This window comes from Lissotriton vulgaris, chromosome 11 (genome assembly GCF_964263255.1).
Source record: "Lissotriton vulgaris chromosome 11, aLisVul1.2, whole genome shotgun sequence".
Taxonomy (NCBI): Eukaryota; Metazoa; Chordata; class Amphibia; order Caudata; family Salamandridae; genus Lissotriton; species Lissotriton vulgaris.
In genome coordinates, this window is record NC_141699.1 from 261812133 (window position 1) to 261828264 (window position 16132).

Genomic DNA, 16132 nt, shown 5'->3' on the forward strand with positions numbered 1-16132 from the left:
ACGCCGAGATCAACGCCTTACTCCAGAAACCCAAGGCGTACCCCAAGGACCTCAAGAACTTCCGGCCCATCTCCCTGCTCCCGTTCCCGGCAAAGGTAATTGAGAAGCCCGTCAACTAACAACTGACCCGCTACCTCGAGGAGAACAACATCCTGGACCCTTCCCAGTCCGGGTTCCGCAGCAACCACAGCACCGAGACTTCCGTCATTGCCGCCACTGATGACATCAAGTCCCTGCTGCACAACGGAGGAACGGCAGCCCTCATCCTCCTGGACCTGTCAGCCGCCTTCGACGCTGTCTGCCCCCACACAGTATGAACACGCCTCTACAACGCCGGGATCCAAGAGAAGGCCCACCTCCTTCCTCTCCGGCAGAACACAGAGCGTCTGCCTTCCCCCTTCCGCTCCGAAACCACCGAGATCTGCGGCGCACCCCAGGGCTCATCCTTCAGCCCAACTCTGTTGAACATCTACATGGCACCGCTCGCCCACGTCGCCTGTCGGCACGACCTCAACATCATCTCCTAAGCCGATGACACCCAGCTGATCCTCTCCCTCACCAAGGACCTCAGACTACCAAAACCAACCTTCACGAAGGAATGAAGGCCGTCGCTGAATGGATGAGGAACAGCCGACTGAAGCTGAACTCAGACAAGACGGAGGGCCTCCTCCTCGGATCCACCCCTTCGGCCTAGGACGACTCCTGGTGGCCGACCACACTGGGAACCGCTCCAACACCCACCGACCACACAAGCAACCTAGGGGTCATCCTTGACCCCACCCTCTCCATGACTAAACAGGTCAACACCGTCTCCTCCTCCTGCTTCAACACCCTCCGCATTCTCCACAGGATCTACAAGTGGATCCCCACTGAAACAAGATGAACGGTCACCCAGGCCCTCGTCAGCAGCAGGTTGGTATACGGTAACGCCCTCTATGCAGGAGCCTTGGCCAAACTCCTGAGACGGCTCCAACGCATCCAGAACGCCTCTGCACGCCTGATCCTTGACATCCCTCGCCACAGCCACATCACACCCCACCTGAGAGACCCACACTGGCTCCCGGTCAACAAGAGGATAACCTTCAAGCTCCTCACCCACAAGGCACTCCACAACACCTGACCAACGTACCTCAACAGACGACTCAGATTCTACACCCCCACCCGCAAGCTCCGCTCCGCAGACCTCACCCTCGCCACAGCCCCCCGCTTCCGAAGAGCGACCTCCCGCGGCAGATCGTTCTCCCACCTCGCCGTCAAGAGCTGGAATACCCTCCCCATCCACCTACAGCAGACCAAAGACCTGCTGACCTTCAGAAAACTCCTCAAGACCTAGCTTTTCGAGCAGTAGCAGCATTCCCCACCCCAGTGCCTTGAGACCCTCACGGGTGAGTAGTGCGCTTTACAAATGATATGATTGATTGATTGACTGACTTCCTTGGAGGGCAGCTGGAGGCAGAGGACCTCAGCTGCCCTCCTTACTACCATAGCAAAAGAGGCCCATTACTGCATAGCCACACTAGGAGGAAAGACCAAGCCAGTATCTGGCGATTTGTCCAGTTGACCACTTGCGTCCTGCAGCTCCTCATACCAGTTGTGGTCAGATTCAGAAGGCCTGACTGGTACTGAAAGCGAACCTGCAGGGCAAAGGCACTCCAGAGGTGTCCACAGACCCAAAAAAGAGGTATATAGCTTCATAAAACTTTTGAGTTTGACGGGGGCTGCTTTGACTCAGGGAGACACAGAGCGGGCCCAGGCTCAGCCTCCGTGGGTGGAGTGTGGGAGCAGGGCCTTGACTTGTGGCATCGTTCCTGCACATCTTCTGATGACACTGAACTCTAAGAGTGCTTCAACTTCTTTGACTTCTTATGTGTGTGGGACTTACCCCAATACGGTTTGAAGCCGAACGACGTCTAATGGGAACAACTTGGAGAGCTGGCCCGGGACCTTCCACATGACTGGGAGGTGGAGCGATGCGAAGGCTTTCCATGTCAGCCCGTCAGAAGCTTCATATTTCTTGGATTTCATTGAGCAGCAGTCAGGACAGTTCCTGATATAGGTACCGTTCACGTCACATCTGGTGAGGATGACTCCTATGATTATGATGTGGAGCTGCTCGATGCCACATACTGGCACCCATGTGTACTTTTTAAGATTTTCCGGACTCAGACTGAGGTCTGTGGAATATTCTAAGGCAAGGAATCTGAGGCTAGAAGTCTCTGTCAGATAACTGTGTTGTACGTACAATTTACTCTTTACTTATTAAGCTCATTGAATGGCTCATCATATCTTGAAGGTTTTTCTCTTACAAAAGGTAGCAAGTTTGAAGCTGGAGAACAATGGCCAAAAGTAGTCCTATTAAACAAGATACAAGGTATACGATGTGGATGCAGGATATCCACTTCAGTAATATTTCCATGTCTTTTTAATGGAAAATGGATAAATATCTGAATTACTTTACAAGCACTGTGAGATTTTCAAAGTGGTCAATGACGGGTTTGTCTACAGAAAAATTGACAGAACAAAACATTCTGGGAGAAGAGCATTGTAGTAGTGCAGTCAAGAGACTATCCAAAATATATAAATCTGATGTTGAGATTAAAGTAGTGGAAGGATCTTGATAATAAGACAAAAACCCTGCTCTTATCCTGAGTTTACAGATTGTGCTGAAATGACAAATTATCAACGAACATGATGTGTGTATGACCTGACAGTTGGGCACCAGCTTATTGCCTATTTTGGTTGGCCACATTCGAGAGTTGGGTCAGTTGCCACTTTAAAAGTACCATGATTTGAGCTTTAAAGTTGTAGATGTATGAGAAACTGGCCCACATTCGGTCCACCGCCATGTTTTCTCAGAGTACATGTGGAAAACTTTGAGTTCATAAAAGTATGGAGATAAGGGTTCGAAAATTGTGATTACAACAACAATTGTTACAGACACTTAGACACTATTACAAGTTGGGTGGTTAATTCCGTCCCTTGTGAAAACCTCTTTACGCATGGGGCGGTATAATGAGTTTTGTTATATTTTACATACCTGATAATTATCGGATGCGTTAAATAACCCAACAATCGTGAAATTTGGACAGGTCAGGTCTGCCGCAATTTACCAGGGGAAATGTGTATGGTATTTAGCATACCATGCAGATTTTGGTGTGTTTAACAACTCAATCCGCATGTTATTACAGTAACTCTTAATACGTGCTATTTATTGCACCCAATAACTAACCCCAGGGTATCGTGATTTACCAGGTGCAATAAATAGCACCTCCTAATTGGAGCCTAAGAAGAGTTGCACACTAAGTTGTCTCAAACTAATATGCTGAGAGCAAATAGATAAGATAAGTGCATTCTAAAAGACAATTGGACATAGCAATTCTGTATGCCCCATTTGTTATAGCAGTAAAATTACCACTTGATGTGAGTGACTGGTGTTACTAGGACACACTTATCACACAGGCCGTGTTCCATGAGTTGGATGGGTGAGGCCTAAACAGCAAGGGCACTGGCATTCTGAGTGTCCATGTACCAGTGTTCAGTAGCCACAAAATGTAGGGGTGTTTGTGCATATGTGCATGCAGGCATGCTTCTGGTGTTGCAAGGGTTCTCTTAGATGTTATTGCACAGATACTTTGAGGTGCTTATGTTGCATTGATAGTATGAGGAGATGGTGTTGCACAGATATCCTTGTGTGCCTGCTTTGTGTGAATACCTGAAAAGCTGATGTTGCTCGGTTGGATACTATCTGATGCTGTAGTTGCACATACAATATCACTTCCTGGTGTTACAAAGGCACTTTACAAAAGGGTGGTGTTGCAAGAACACGGTAATGCTATGTAAGATGTATTTCCTTCTTGTATCGATATTGACATTTGAAATGTGCTTGCAGGGGTTGACACTCACTCTGTGGTCCACATGTGGGCGCTCCCGGGGCGGCCTGTACGGAGAATGGCAGGGGGTGATATGCACAGGAGAGACCAGCTCACAGGTGCAGGTGTGTACTTTACAAGAGATACAAGATTATGTCCATGCACAACGGTGTGTGGATTCCCTATAGTTTTCTTTTTTGAGTTTTTGCGTTTGCAGGGAGTTCTCTTCTTATTACATCCCTCACTCCTCTCCATGGACTTACTCTCTTCTCTTGAGTCTTTCTATCCCCCTTTGAAGCCATTTTCCTTTCTGCTGCTTCCTCAATATCTGATTCTCCTCAGTTGTTTCCCTAACCCCGAACTCAAAACATCACACAGTCTTTTGATCTGAGGATCTTCTCCCTGAATTGGAACTTAAACCAGGAGATTCTATCTCCGGTCCATTATACACAGCTCCTTCATAGTTGGTTTCCTCCTCTACAAATTCTATATTTTGGCTTCACCTCCCAGCCTCCTGTTTTAGGACCACTTACGTCCCTCCAGCCTTTGTTCCTCTCTTGCTTTTATATGGATAACCAGTTAGAATATGCTTCTCTTCCTTGCAGTCGAAATTATTTTCTCTTAAGGTCACTGCCTCTTTTAAAAAAGATGTTATTTCTCTATCCTTAAAGTCAGTATCTCTGCCCTTGGGAGTCTCTCCTCTTTCTTCTCCCCTTAAAGCCCGTTGGCAGCAAATCTCTTTTTCTCATCTCCATTAGCTGCTCTCCTCATACTGGGGTTTCTTTCCAGCAAATATATTTTTTGGGGGTACTCTTTTTTTCAGTGACAGGCCCTTTAGCCATTCACATGGTTCATTCCTATACCCTAATGACATGTGTCATTAATACACAACAGAATACTTTATGTAGCCTGTTATGAAGCTGAAAAACTACAGTGTCTCTGGTCATTGCGGGCTAATGTTGTATACCACTGCTCTGTTACATTTTATCTCTCTCACCCTGACTCCTGGCGTTCCCTGGGTTCTGTAGCATTCTCCTCTCCTATATCTGTGTATGTTTCTCCCCCTGCAATCCTCTCTCCTCTAATGAGAGAAATATAAATACTTCTGTCTTTCTCACTTCCTCAGTAGCACCACACCCATTAAAGGCTATTTAGTCGCTACTCCCTCCATTTGGTCAAAAGCCCCCACTCTCTGTGTTTTATCTGAGTTTATTTCCTTAAGAATTTCCCTCTTTCATCCATCAGAATCTTTCAGACTTGCTCGAAACTGTTCCATAAACAGTCACGAATTCAGGCATTTTTATCCTGTGGTAGAGCCTTTAAGGATGAAGGAACCTCCAAGACATAACATGTAAGCTAATACAAAAACATTGTGTTTATACGTTTTTTGTAAAGCTGCTCCTAGTTGTACGAGTCGGTGCTAGTCTCACTGCATGACTAGAATATATTTCCCTACTTAAAGTCGGAAATCATATGTATGTGGCTTTAAATCACACAGAACAAGTGAAACTGATGTGGGCGGCCATACACACCATATTATGTAATAAAATACTAATTTACCCCATGCGTGGAGCAGTTACTAGATCGCACTCTGGGTGTCATTAAAAAGTAATGCAGACTACATAGGTTTGTGGCTGTTGCCATGGAATTTTGTAATGTTGGGGAGTAGATGGCAGTCGGGTGTCCTGTTAGTTGCAAGCATTGTGCTTGTTTGAAAAGCCAAACCAGATAATAGCATATCATTTAAAATGAAGGAACACTATATGATAGAAATTACTAAAGAACGATTGAGCTCCAAGTCAATAGGGGTTTTAAATATATTAGTCAACACTGGTAAACATCTTGTAAAAAATATGCTGTCATTTGTTGGAGCTGGTCACTTCTGATTCTGTGCATTCTCAGCTTCTCATTTCCTTTCTTCATTTTTTTATCTCTTTTCTCTTACTGCTTGGGCCTGCATGGCATTTTGTTTTCTGTTCCTGATTGGGTGATTTATATCCTTCTCTTGGTTCTCTCTGCTCTTCCATTTTAGAATATAACTTATTCTCTTTATCTGTGTACATGGAGTTTCTTGCTTACTTCAGGTTCCCTTTTCTTCTCTATAACAGTGTGGCCTCTCTCTTGGCATTGTGCCCCCCACCCCTCTCCTGAGTTCTTTTCTCACCACTGCTCCTTTGAGGCCTTTTCCCCTTGCATCCACCTTGGGGGTACTTTTCACTGTACAAGTGTACAAGCGACCTTTGTTGTATTGAAGTTCTAACCCTTCTCGATCCTTTCTCTGCAGAAGTACCTGCAGCAGCTGTGGAACACAATCTTGCTGGTCTCTCTGATTGTGTGCACAGGAGTCATCGTCCATGTCCAGCGACGTTCCAGACTTCAGCTGTCAAACCCTGATCCAGAGGTCAGTGTCTCCACAAATGCATCCATCTCTGTTGTAGCCATTGAACACAGCCACCATTGAATGTAGCATGTTCTTCTTATCCCCAGGAATTTCCACTATAGGCTGCATCTGGTGACTCAATTGTTCATTCTTGTCAAGACTGTCTTTGAGCACTGATAGTACCAGAGGGGAACATCCATTATGACGCAGTGTTTACACCGCACAACCATTACAACACTGGTTTAACAACGCAAGTCGTTACCACAACTTGCGCTGGAGGGCTCTCTAGGCTAAGGAATAGTAGATTTACTATTCCAACACCTTCCCTACTGTACTTAGGCTGGTGTTGGAATAGTAAATCTTACTATTCCTAAGTCCAGCACCCTACAGTGCAAGTCGTGGTAATGACTTGCGTTGTAAAACCAGCGTTGTAATGGTAGTGCGGTGTAAACACAACCGTCCCAGAGAACCATGCCATCCCTTAATCAAAATACTGATCTTCAGCTGACATACCCCTTTATTGCAACTATTGAAATATTGTTACCAGTCCACTACAATCAGTAATAGATATTCATACTATCCTACTACCAGCACATAGGCCCCCCTGCTGCCTGATGTAATCCCTCCATCTGGACATAGTGTGCCCTCAGTGGTTATCTGTGACATTTGACACTAACTATCTAGCAGGATAAGGTGTTAGCGACAGCTAGTAACAGAACTTCGTACTATGCGTCCTTCTGCAACAAGTGATAGGAGTATAAAGTTACTTACCTTTAGCAACAGTTGTTCATGACAAGTATCTTCCAGACATTGCTAACTCTTTAAATGATACCTTGGAAAATGGCAACCTTTTTTAAACCCACACAGATGGCTTTCCTTGAGAAAAGAGTCCTGTGCCATTGAAAAGCAGAGGTCAGGGGATGCGATTTGCAGAAAGGAGTGCACTCAGGGAACAATTTCAGTTCAAATGTTGAGTATGCCAACTCACACTCATTCTGAAAATCCATGGGATGCATTGACAAGTTGGTCATGAGTCTGAGGAACAGCCCATGAAAATTCAATTGTTACAAGTAGGTAACTTTCTTTTTCTGATGTAAAACACTCAAATCACACTGCAAAAAATACCTTTATATTGAATATTCATGGGAACGAAGGAAAGAAAAAGTGACACGTTCACGCCAAGGCAAGATTCAATAGTCAGTAGCAATAAATGACTGAAGGACGTGAGCCCTCATCTGTAGCTCTATCAATAATAATAGTCACTTGCATTTTGCAGTAGCAATAAATGTTGGAGGGGTGGCAATACACACTTTGGGCCACACCTGGGAATAACCAGCCTGTGAAAATTGTTTGTAAAATCGTTGGGCAACACAGTGAAGCAGATACAAGCCCAGATGAGAGGTCTTAGAACCATAAACACTCTTAAATGGCAAAGACCCAATTTGACTGTAGATGCTTTCTCGGCTCCCTTATTAATGCTAAGATCAAAGAACACTTTGAGTTTAAGGATCTTAGTGTTAGGGATGTGGCAGTTCCCATATGTTTTTGTGACCTTATCTTTTTTAAGAAAACACAGACACAAAATAATTGGCTACAGCTGGTTGTCATGATGCTGTAATGCCAGCACATTCTAATGAAATATACAGTAGCACAGTACATTACAGTCGTCAGGGTGTATTGGTCTTTGCACAACCAATATAGTAAGCATTCTAGAGTAGCCCTTGCCAGCCACCTCATGTCACTGTGCTGCTCTACATTATCCTATTTTAGGGATCAGTGGGTTATATGCAGACAAGCCCACACCGTATATTTCTACAGTTTCACACCACAGACGACTCCTTTTCATAGTTATCACCGAGAGTACAGCCTCCCTTCTGTAGAGAAAAACATTTCTTAATGGGTCCCAAAAATTGTACGGATGAGGTGTTGGTTGGAGCATAGCAAAGTAAATTTCAAACATCTCATTACAGTATTTGAGGTCTTTAATCACCACCGTACAAGTCAGAGGCCACCGAAGTCATCTGCGGCGTCCCTCAAGGATCCTCGCTGAGCCCAACCCTCTTCAACGTCTACATGAGCCCCCTCGCGGCCATCGCACGCCAACACAACCTCAACATCATCTCCTATGCCGACGATACCCAGCTGATCCTCTCCCTGACCAACAACCCCGCCGCCGCCAGAGCCAACCTTCACGAAGGAATGAAAGAGGTAGCCGAGTGGATGTCGACCAGCCGCCTGAAGCTGAACTCGGACAAGACGGAAGTCCTCATCCTGGGATCCTCGCCCTCCGCCTGGGACGACTCCTGGTGGCCCCCCGCCCTGGGCACCGCACCCAAACCGACAGACCACGCACGCAACCTGGGCTTCATCCAGGACTCCTCCCTCTCCATGACCAGACAAGTCAACGCCGTCTCCTCGTCGTGCTTCAACATCCTGCGCATGCTACGGAAGATCTTCCGGTGGATCCCCATCGAGACCAGGAAGACTGTCACCCAGGCACTCGTCACCAGCCGACTGGACTACGGCAACGCCCTCTACGCCGGAACCACCGCCAAGCTCCAGAAGAGACTCCAACGGATCCAGAACGCCTCAGCCAGACTCATCCTCGACATCCCACGACACAGCCACATTTCCGGACACCTAAGAGACCTGCACTGGCTCCCGGTCAACAAGAGAATCACCTTCCGTCTCCTTACCCACGCACACAAAGCTCTCCACGACCAAGGCCCGAGCTACCTCAACAACCGCATCAACTTCTACGCTCCCAAACGACACCTCCGATCAGCCAGTCACGCCCGCGCCGCCGTCCCCCGCATCCGAAGAGAGACAACAGGAGGAAGGTCCTTCTCCTACCTGGCCGCCAAGACCTGGAACTCCCTCCCGACCAACCTGCGCCTGACCCAAGACCACCTCGCCTTCAGGAAGAAGCTCAAGACCTGGCTGTTCGGGTAGCAGCTGCACCCCCCCCTCCCTAGCGCCTTGAGACCCTCCGGGTAAGTAGAGCGCTCTATAAATGCCTATGATTGATTGATTGATTGATTCTCCCTTAACAGTGAGAATCTGGGAAAACAGGCATCTCCATTCTTCTCTTAAAAATCAAACACATCAGTTTCACAGACACTTGGGTGAAAATATCCTGGATCACTGTGCACTCTTAATGTAGATGAAAACATCTACCTCCTTAATAGCACATCTCTTACAAGTATCACCCCTCGATCTGACCTTGGCTAGCTTCAGAAATGTATGATGTACTCAAAGTAGGAACTTAATATGTTGTAGTTTGTCTGCTATTGAAAGATATCAGTTCACCTGCTTATAGCAATACTCCCAGTGCTTGTCTGTTTATGCTTGTCCTACATCTGCCCTCAGAGTTTCCTTGCCACGGGGTTGTTTAGAATCTGTACATTAAGAATCTCTGAGTGTATAAAACACACTTTATGTCCTATAGTCCTTCTCAGTATCATCGTGGTCAATAGCACATATTCCTGTGGTAGAACTGGAGTGGATGAGCATTGTCCTCATATGCATGTAAAAGACTGTAGTTTAGACATAATGGAAACCCCCTTTTACCTTTGAAGTAACGTAAAGTAGGGAACTGCACCATGTGGAAAAAATCCCCTTGCAACTGTAACTACACCTTTGCTAGTTTCTTCTTGGATCCCATCTCCAATGTATACTAAATTCTTGGATTATCAGCGAGTGGGAAGATAGTCGAGAATATCTGGGAAGGATCAGCTATTTTAGCAAGATCATAATAGGGTCGAGGCTGATCTGGACCAAGTGTATTTCATAGTGATTTACTTTGGTTTAGCCAGAGCTGTTTGGAGATAGCCCTCTTCAAGTAATCTGTTTTGATTATTATTGTTTTACAGTACTTAGGCTGCTGAAACTAGTACATTGCATTGTGTGCCTGTTCAGCTAGATTGCCCAAATGGAAGTAAGCTGTAGCCAGACCGCCCTGTTCCAGCGGTCTTGCGAGGCCATTCCACCAAACTATTGCCTGCCTGCTAGCCCAGACCAACCATTGTAGTATTGATTATAGTTTGTGAAGAAAATCTCTTAGGCTGGAGGATTGGCACTGTGAGAAATGTGGATTATTATATGGTATGGTTGTGCAACATCACCATATAATAATGACATAAAAATAGGTTGTATTTTATCTTTAAATAGACACTTCAGTGGCAAAAATACACTGTGATGTTCCGGATATATGAATTTTTAAATAAACAATAAATCACAATAAAACTTTGTAATCTGCTGTGATCACAGTTTAGGGTTACCATGACAAGACACTTGAAAACAGCTATCTAGGAATTCTTCGATGGGCCAACTGTGATAGGAGCCTGTCACAAGGACCAGTTGTTTCCAGGGGGACAGTTATCTGTCGATTTTAGCAGTCTCCAGTACTGTTCTAAGTCCTTAGGTCAAACCACCATAGAAGCAAGGGATACAGAATGCTGAAGATGCCAAGGATGCTGAGCAGGTGCAGTGGTTCTTCCTGTGGCCACTCCAAGGTCCTCGAGCTTGGGGGGTGGAGGGAAACTATGGTCTTGAAGGTCAATCTCCTACAGTGTACGGGGGAAGTCCAGCACCAGACCAGTTGCCATAGGTTTACTTGTCTCCAGTTACAACAAACACAGTAGTTTCCTTTAACTTATAGTAACTTTCTTGTCGGGTGACCAAACTTCATTCTGATGACTCTTCCCGGCCCAGCAGACTCTGGGGCAACTTGTGTGGGTCAGGACTTGGTCTCCCAGGCTGCACCTCGGTGTCCAGCTGCGGTCAGGCTTCTTGGCTCTGGGCTCATAGGGGCACAGGCTTCTCAGCTTTTATGTCACTTGTGGCTGTAACAGGAAGTCGACCAACTGACTCTTGAAGTCACTGCCTCTGTCTGGCAAACATGGACAATGTGTGCACGAGTCTGGCACCTCAAGTACAGTCCTCTCTTTGCTAGTTGACAGTTACGGCAGGTGCAGTCCAGACTTTAGTGCAGCCTCTATTTGCTGGGTCCAGTGAGTAGCAGGGAAGACCTTCTTCAGTATTCTCTTTGGTACAGATGTGATCTGAGGTCTGGATGCCAGGGCTGCCCCTTTAATGCCAGCTACGAGCAAAAGGGGTGGTAGTGTCTAATTAGTCAATGGGCTACCAGGGCTTCTCTCTCCTGAAGACAACTTCTTGTGACATCAAGCTATCCCAGAGTGCACTATTCTTCCCATGCCCAACAGGTTGAGACCCTTCTCTCTGTGTCTGGTGCTCCATAGCCCAGCCCAGAGGTGTGGCTACCTGGGGCTACACTCCCCATTGAATAAACGGTTTGGCAACGGCATTGCCCTCTTTGTTCGAAATGCCAACCTGTCTTCTAAAACAAAAGAACAGCCCCTTCGCACTTCACAGACTGCTTACCCTTTAAAGCTCACTTTTTGGGCTCACACCCTCTCTGGTCATTGTGCCAAGAGGAGATCAAACCTCTTAGGTCCTCTGTTCCTCTTTGTGATAGTCATTCTCACTTCCCCCCTGAAGGGCAGCAGTCTGTCTCAAGGACAGCAGCTATGTGCAACCGAAAATGACTGCTAGACAACTTTGAGCAACAAAGTGGCAACTTTCTCAAGTTGCCATCTGTAAAATAGTTGTATTAAAGTAACTTGAGAAACGACTTGGATTTAATGCAACTCAGGTTTAATTGACACCTTCAAGTACCTTTTTAAGTAGTACCAATTGGAAGTTAGCACTGCTTAGTTGTCAGCTTGTAACTCCATATTAACCAATGGTGTTTCTAGCTTTTTCACAGTAAAAACTACAATGCAGGCTTTTGACTGTTGGGACATGTACAAAACACACGTCCTTCTTCTTAATACAATGCAACCTACCAATAGCACTTGTTAGGTCAGCCTTTCGGGGTGAAATACATATTAAATAGGAAGGTTTTGGCTTTGCCATTGTTTTTAAAGGCAAAGTTGAGGTACCAGTTTAAAACCACTCAGCCAGTCTGCAGTGGCAGACTGGGAGTTATTTGATATTTGATATTTATTGGCATTTATAAAGCGCTAACTTTCGCTCCGGAGGGAGCATCTTGGCGCTGGGCACACAGAAGGTCGTCTAGGGGGGCATGGATCAAATAGCTGCGAGGACTAAGGAGTCGGACTGAGAATAAATCCAAGTTTTCAGAGATTTCCTAAATAGGCTTTCTGAGGGAGCGTGCCTGAGACTGGGGGGGAGACGGTTCCATGCCCTAGCCGCCAGAAAAGAGAAGGTCTTTCCTCCCTTGGATTTTAGTTTTATACGGGGTTCAGAAATAAAATTGGCGTCAGATGACCTCAAACAGCGGGTTGGAGTATAACGTTGGAGGCGCTTGGTCAGGTAGAATGGACCCAAGCCCCTGTTAGCTTTAAATACAGTGACCAAGAGCTTGAATAAGATTCTCTTATGGAGGGGCAGCCAATGGAGAGTGTTAAGGGCTGCAGAGGCTGAGGACCTATGGGGGAGTTTCAAAACCAGCCTAGCTGCCGCATGTTGGACACTCTGCAGCTTTTTTAAAGAGGACTTCTTGATGCCTGCAAGGAGGCCGTTACAATAATCCAGCCGGGAGAGGATAAGAGCCACCGCGACTGCTTTCCTGGCTGTGATAGGCAGAAAATTAAAAAATTTCTTTAGTTGCCTGATCAGACTGAAACAGCGCCCTGCGGTAATACGCACATGTTCATCGAAGCTGAGGGACGTGTCAAATGAACGCCCAAGTTGCGGGCTGAGGCGACCGCGCTTGGTGGTGCTTCGGAGTTATGAGGCCACCAGTCTTTGGGGGAAAAGAGTGTGCCTTTGCCAAGGGGAATTATTTCTGTTTTGGCGCTGTTGCATTTTAAATGATGCCGGTTTAGCCAGGAAAAAACTTCTGACAAACAGCTTTGGAATCTGATGGCAGCATCCGGAAGTCTTTTATCAATAGTGACGACAAGCTGAGTGTCGTCAGCATAGGATGTCACGAGAATCCCATATGACTCGATCAACGTGAGAAGGGGGGCCATATAAACATTGAAAAAAAGGGGGCTCAGGATGGAACCCTGAGGTACCCCTGAGATGATGGATCGTTCACTGGAGAGGAAGGGGCCCAAGGAGACCGTTTGAGAGCGATTGGACAGGAATGAGGTTATCCAAGCAAGCGCGGAGCCCGAGACACCAATCTCACGCATCCTATTAATTAGAATAGCATGTGAGATGGTGTCGAAGGCCGCGGTTAAGTCGAGCAGGATGAGGACGGCCTGCCTGCCCTCATCCTGCAAGAACTTGATGGTGTCTGACAACTCAATCAGAGCGGTCTCTGTGGAGTGGCCGGAGCGGAAGCCGGATTGCTGTGGGTGAAGAATACAGTGAGTTTCCACAAAGTTCTTTAGTTCCTCATGAACTAGTTGCTCCGTGATTTTGCCTAGCGCAGGGAGGAGTGAGATTGGGCGCATATTAGACAAATCAGTAGGGGATTTATTTTGTTTTTTCATGAGGGGCTTGACTGTGGCCTTCTTCCACTCGGGGGGAACAATGCCGGAGTCAAGGGATTCGTTCACGATCGCATTGATTAGAGGGTTAACGGCCTCAATAAGATGGTGCAAGATGACTGGAGGGCAGGAATCCGTGGGCGCACCTGATTTGCAGGCTAGTATGGCTTTATGCGTTTGCAATAGGGAGACTGCTTTGAATTGGTTTAGTGAGGGGATAGTTGTGTCAGGCTCTTGGGTGGGAATAGGTGCAGGGGGGAAGTCCTTGTGGATATTATTAATTTTCTCCTCGAAGAAATCAGCAATTTGATCACAAAGGACTTGCGAGGGGGGGATTTCAAGTGCCAGTGCTTTGGGGTGAGTAAAAGATTTTACGATATTGAAAATCGTTTGTTGTTTCTGTTTCGCAGAGTCTATTGCTTGAGTGAAGAATGCCTTTTTTGTTTTTTTATATTGGAGAGATATTGCTTTCTCTGGAGAATGTATGTGGATCTGGACGTTGGGTCGTAGGTTTTTCTCCATTCTCTCTCTAAAAGCCTACACTTAAGGTGGCAGTCAGCGAGGGCCGGAGTATACCAGGGAGCATTGGGTTTCTTTTTTCCTCGGACAGGTTTTTGGTTGACGGATTTTGCATTGGCAGGGATTACTCTCTCAATCCACAGGTGGAAATTAGTGGAGTCTAATGAAGCGTCACCCGTGATGGAAGGGGGGGGTACAGCCGGTTGAGGGTTGAGTTTGATGTACTCAGCTACCTTTTTCCAATTAATAGGGAAGGGGGTGTGAGGAAGTTTCATGGGGGGGAGGGCAGGGTTTTGTTATTGATGGAGAAGGGAATGAGGCAGTGGTCTGTCCATATTTGTGGCACGGGGGTGGAAGCATCTAGGGAGGTCAAGTTTGTGCAAATGCCGTCCAAGGTGTGTCCGGCACAATGGGTAGGAAGGGAGACTAATTGGGAAAGACCAAAAATCTCAAGAGAGTGGCGGAAATTGAGAGTGTGGGGGTCAGTATCGGATTCCAAGTGGAGATTAAAGTCTCCAAGAAGGGTGAAGGTAGGGTAATGGGTAAGAAAAGCTGCCAGCGTATCATCAAGGGAGTCCAGGAAAGTAGCGGCATTTCCGGGGGGGCGATAGACGAGTGCTCCAGAAAAGGCGGAGGAGGAACTAGTTTGGATTACAAATCCCAGGGATTCACAGTCCTTGAAGGAAGCTAGATCAAATGTGTGACACTTGAGTGCTTTTTTTACAATGATGGCCAATCCGCCTCCCCGACCAATGGGCCTGTCTCGCCTGAGGATGGTATAATCAGGGGCGAGAGCGGTGGCGAGATCGGGATTTGAAGCATCATGCAACCAAGATTCGGTAATGAACATGGCATCAAGATTGGCTGTTATGATAATATCATGGATGTCTTGTCCATGTCGCGCTAAGGATCTGGCATTGATAAGACCACCGTTAAAGGAGGTTGGCTTATGCCGAGGGCGAGGGGGAGGGGGAGTAATGGGGCTGGCGGGGCTGGAAGATGACCAACCACACGGTCGGCAGGTGTAAGGGCCACAGAGGTGGTCAGAAAAGGAATGCACACAGCAGGAAGGACTAGGTAAGGAGGGGCGCATAGATAACAACTCAGAAGAGTCGTACCTGAGAACAGGGGAAGTGGGAGCAGCGTGTCCTGCGCCTGGCGCGGTCTTGGCGCGGACGGGCGCAGACGGGCTTGGCTTAGGCGCGGCTTCGGCTTTGCTTTGCTTTGTGACATTTGTAGTGGCGCAATAAGTGCTTCAGTCCACGAGGGACACTTTACTTACAAGTCCTGGATACACCTGATACTGTATACTAGCGACTTCTAAGTAAGTTAACTTATGTAAATTGGAGGTTACTCAACTAAACAAATACATTTAAGGGTCAGATCACAGGCACTGAGGCCTGTTTGGCAGATCTAAGTGCACTTTCAGAGTCAAAACAACAGCTGCATTGGTCCAAACATTTGGGGGTGGTAATGCAAAAAGAAGCATTTTCTTACACACACATTTAAAAATATGCATAAGAACCTCAACAGAAGACTGTAAACTAAAACCTATATACACATCATAAAGCTCCTTAACTCATGCCTCTGCTCATCCACAGTCTTGTTAATTGTTAAATGTCCTGTTGTTAATCCACTCTATGGAACAGTACTATTGCATGCAAAGTGTGGGTGGCAGCATTACTAACTGAGTAGGAACAAACAATGCAATCTATTTTTTTGCCAGAATTCAAACATTATCACTCGTGGAATTGCATGGTGACCTCTGCTCACCCCCCTGTCTCCTACCATCTAACTCAAATTTGTGAACTGTACATCAATGTAATTGCACTTGTCATGATTACAGAACAAACTCTCTGGATCCTGGTCCTTAGAATCAT

General features: G+C 46.5%; 1 protein-coding gene across 2 annotated transcripts in view; it reads left to right on the forward strand.

The window, feature by feature from the left end:
* Window positions 1–16132, forward strand: part of RNF215 (ring finger protein 215) — a 145357-nt gene that overhangs the window by 75848 nt on the left and 53377 nt on the right. For both annotated transcript variants that reach the window (XR_015300894.1, XM_086943205.1), the window contains exons 6-7: window positions 3890–3994; window positions 6154–6270. Coding sequence is in view for 1 of the 2 variants with exons in the window: in XM_086943205.1 (XP_086799331.1) it covers window positions 3890–3994; window positions 6154–6270 (222 nt within the window). In the remaining variant the exon portion in view is untranslated. The remainder of the gene's footprint in view (window positions 1–3889; window positions 3995–6153; window positions 6271–16132) is intronic.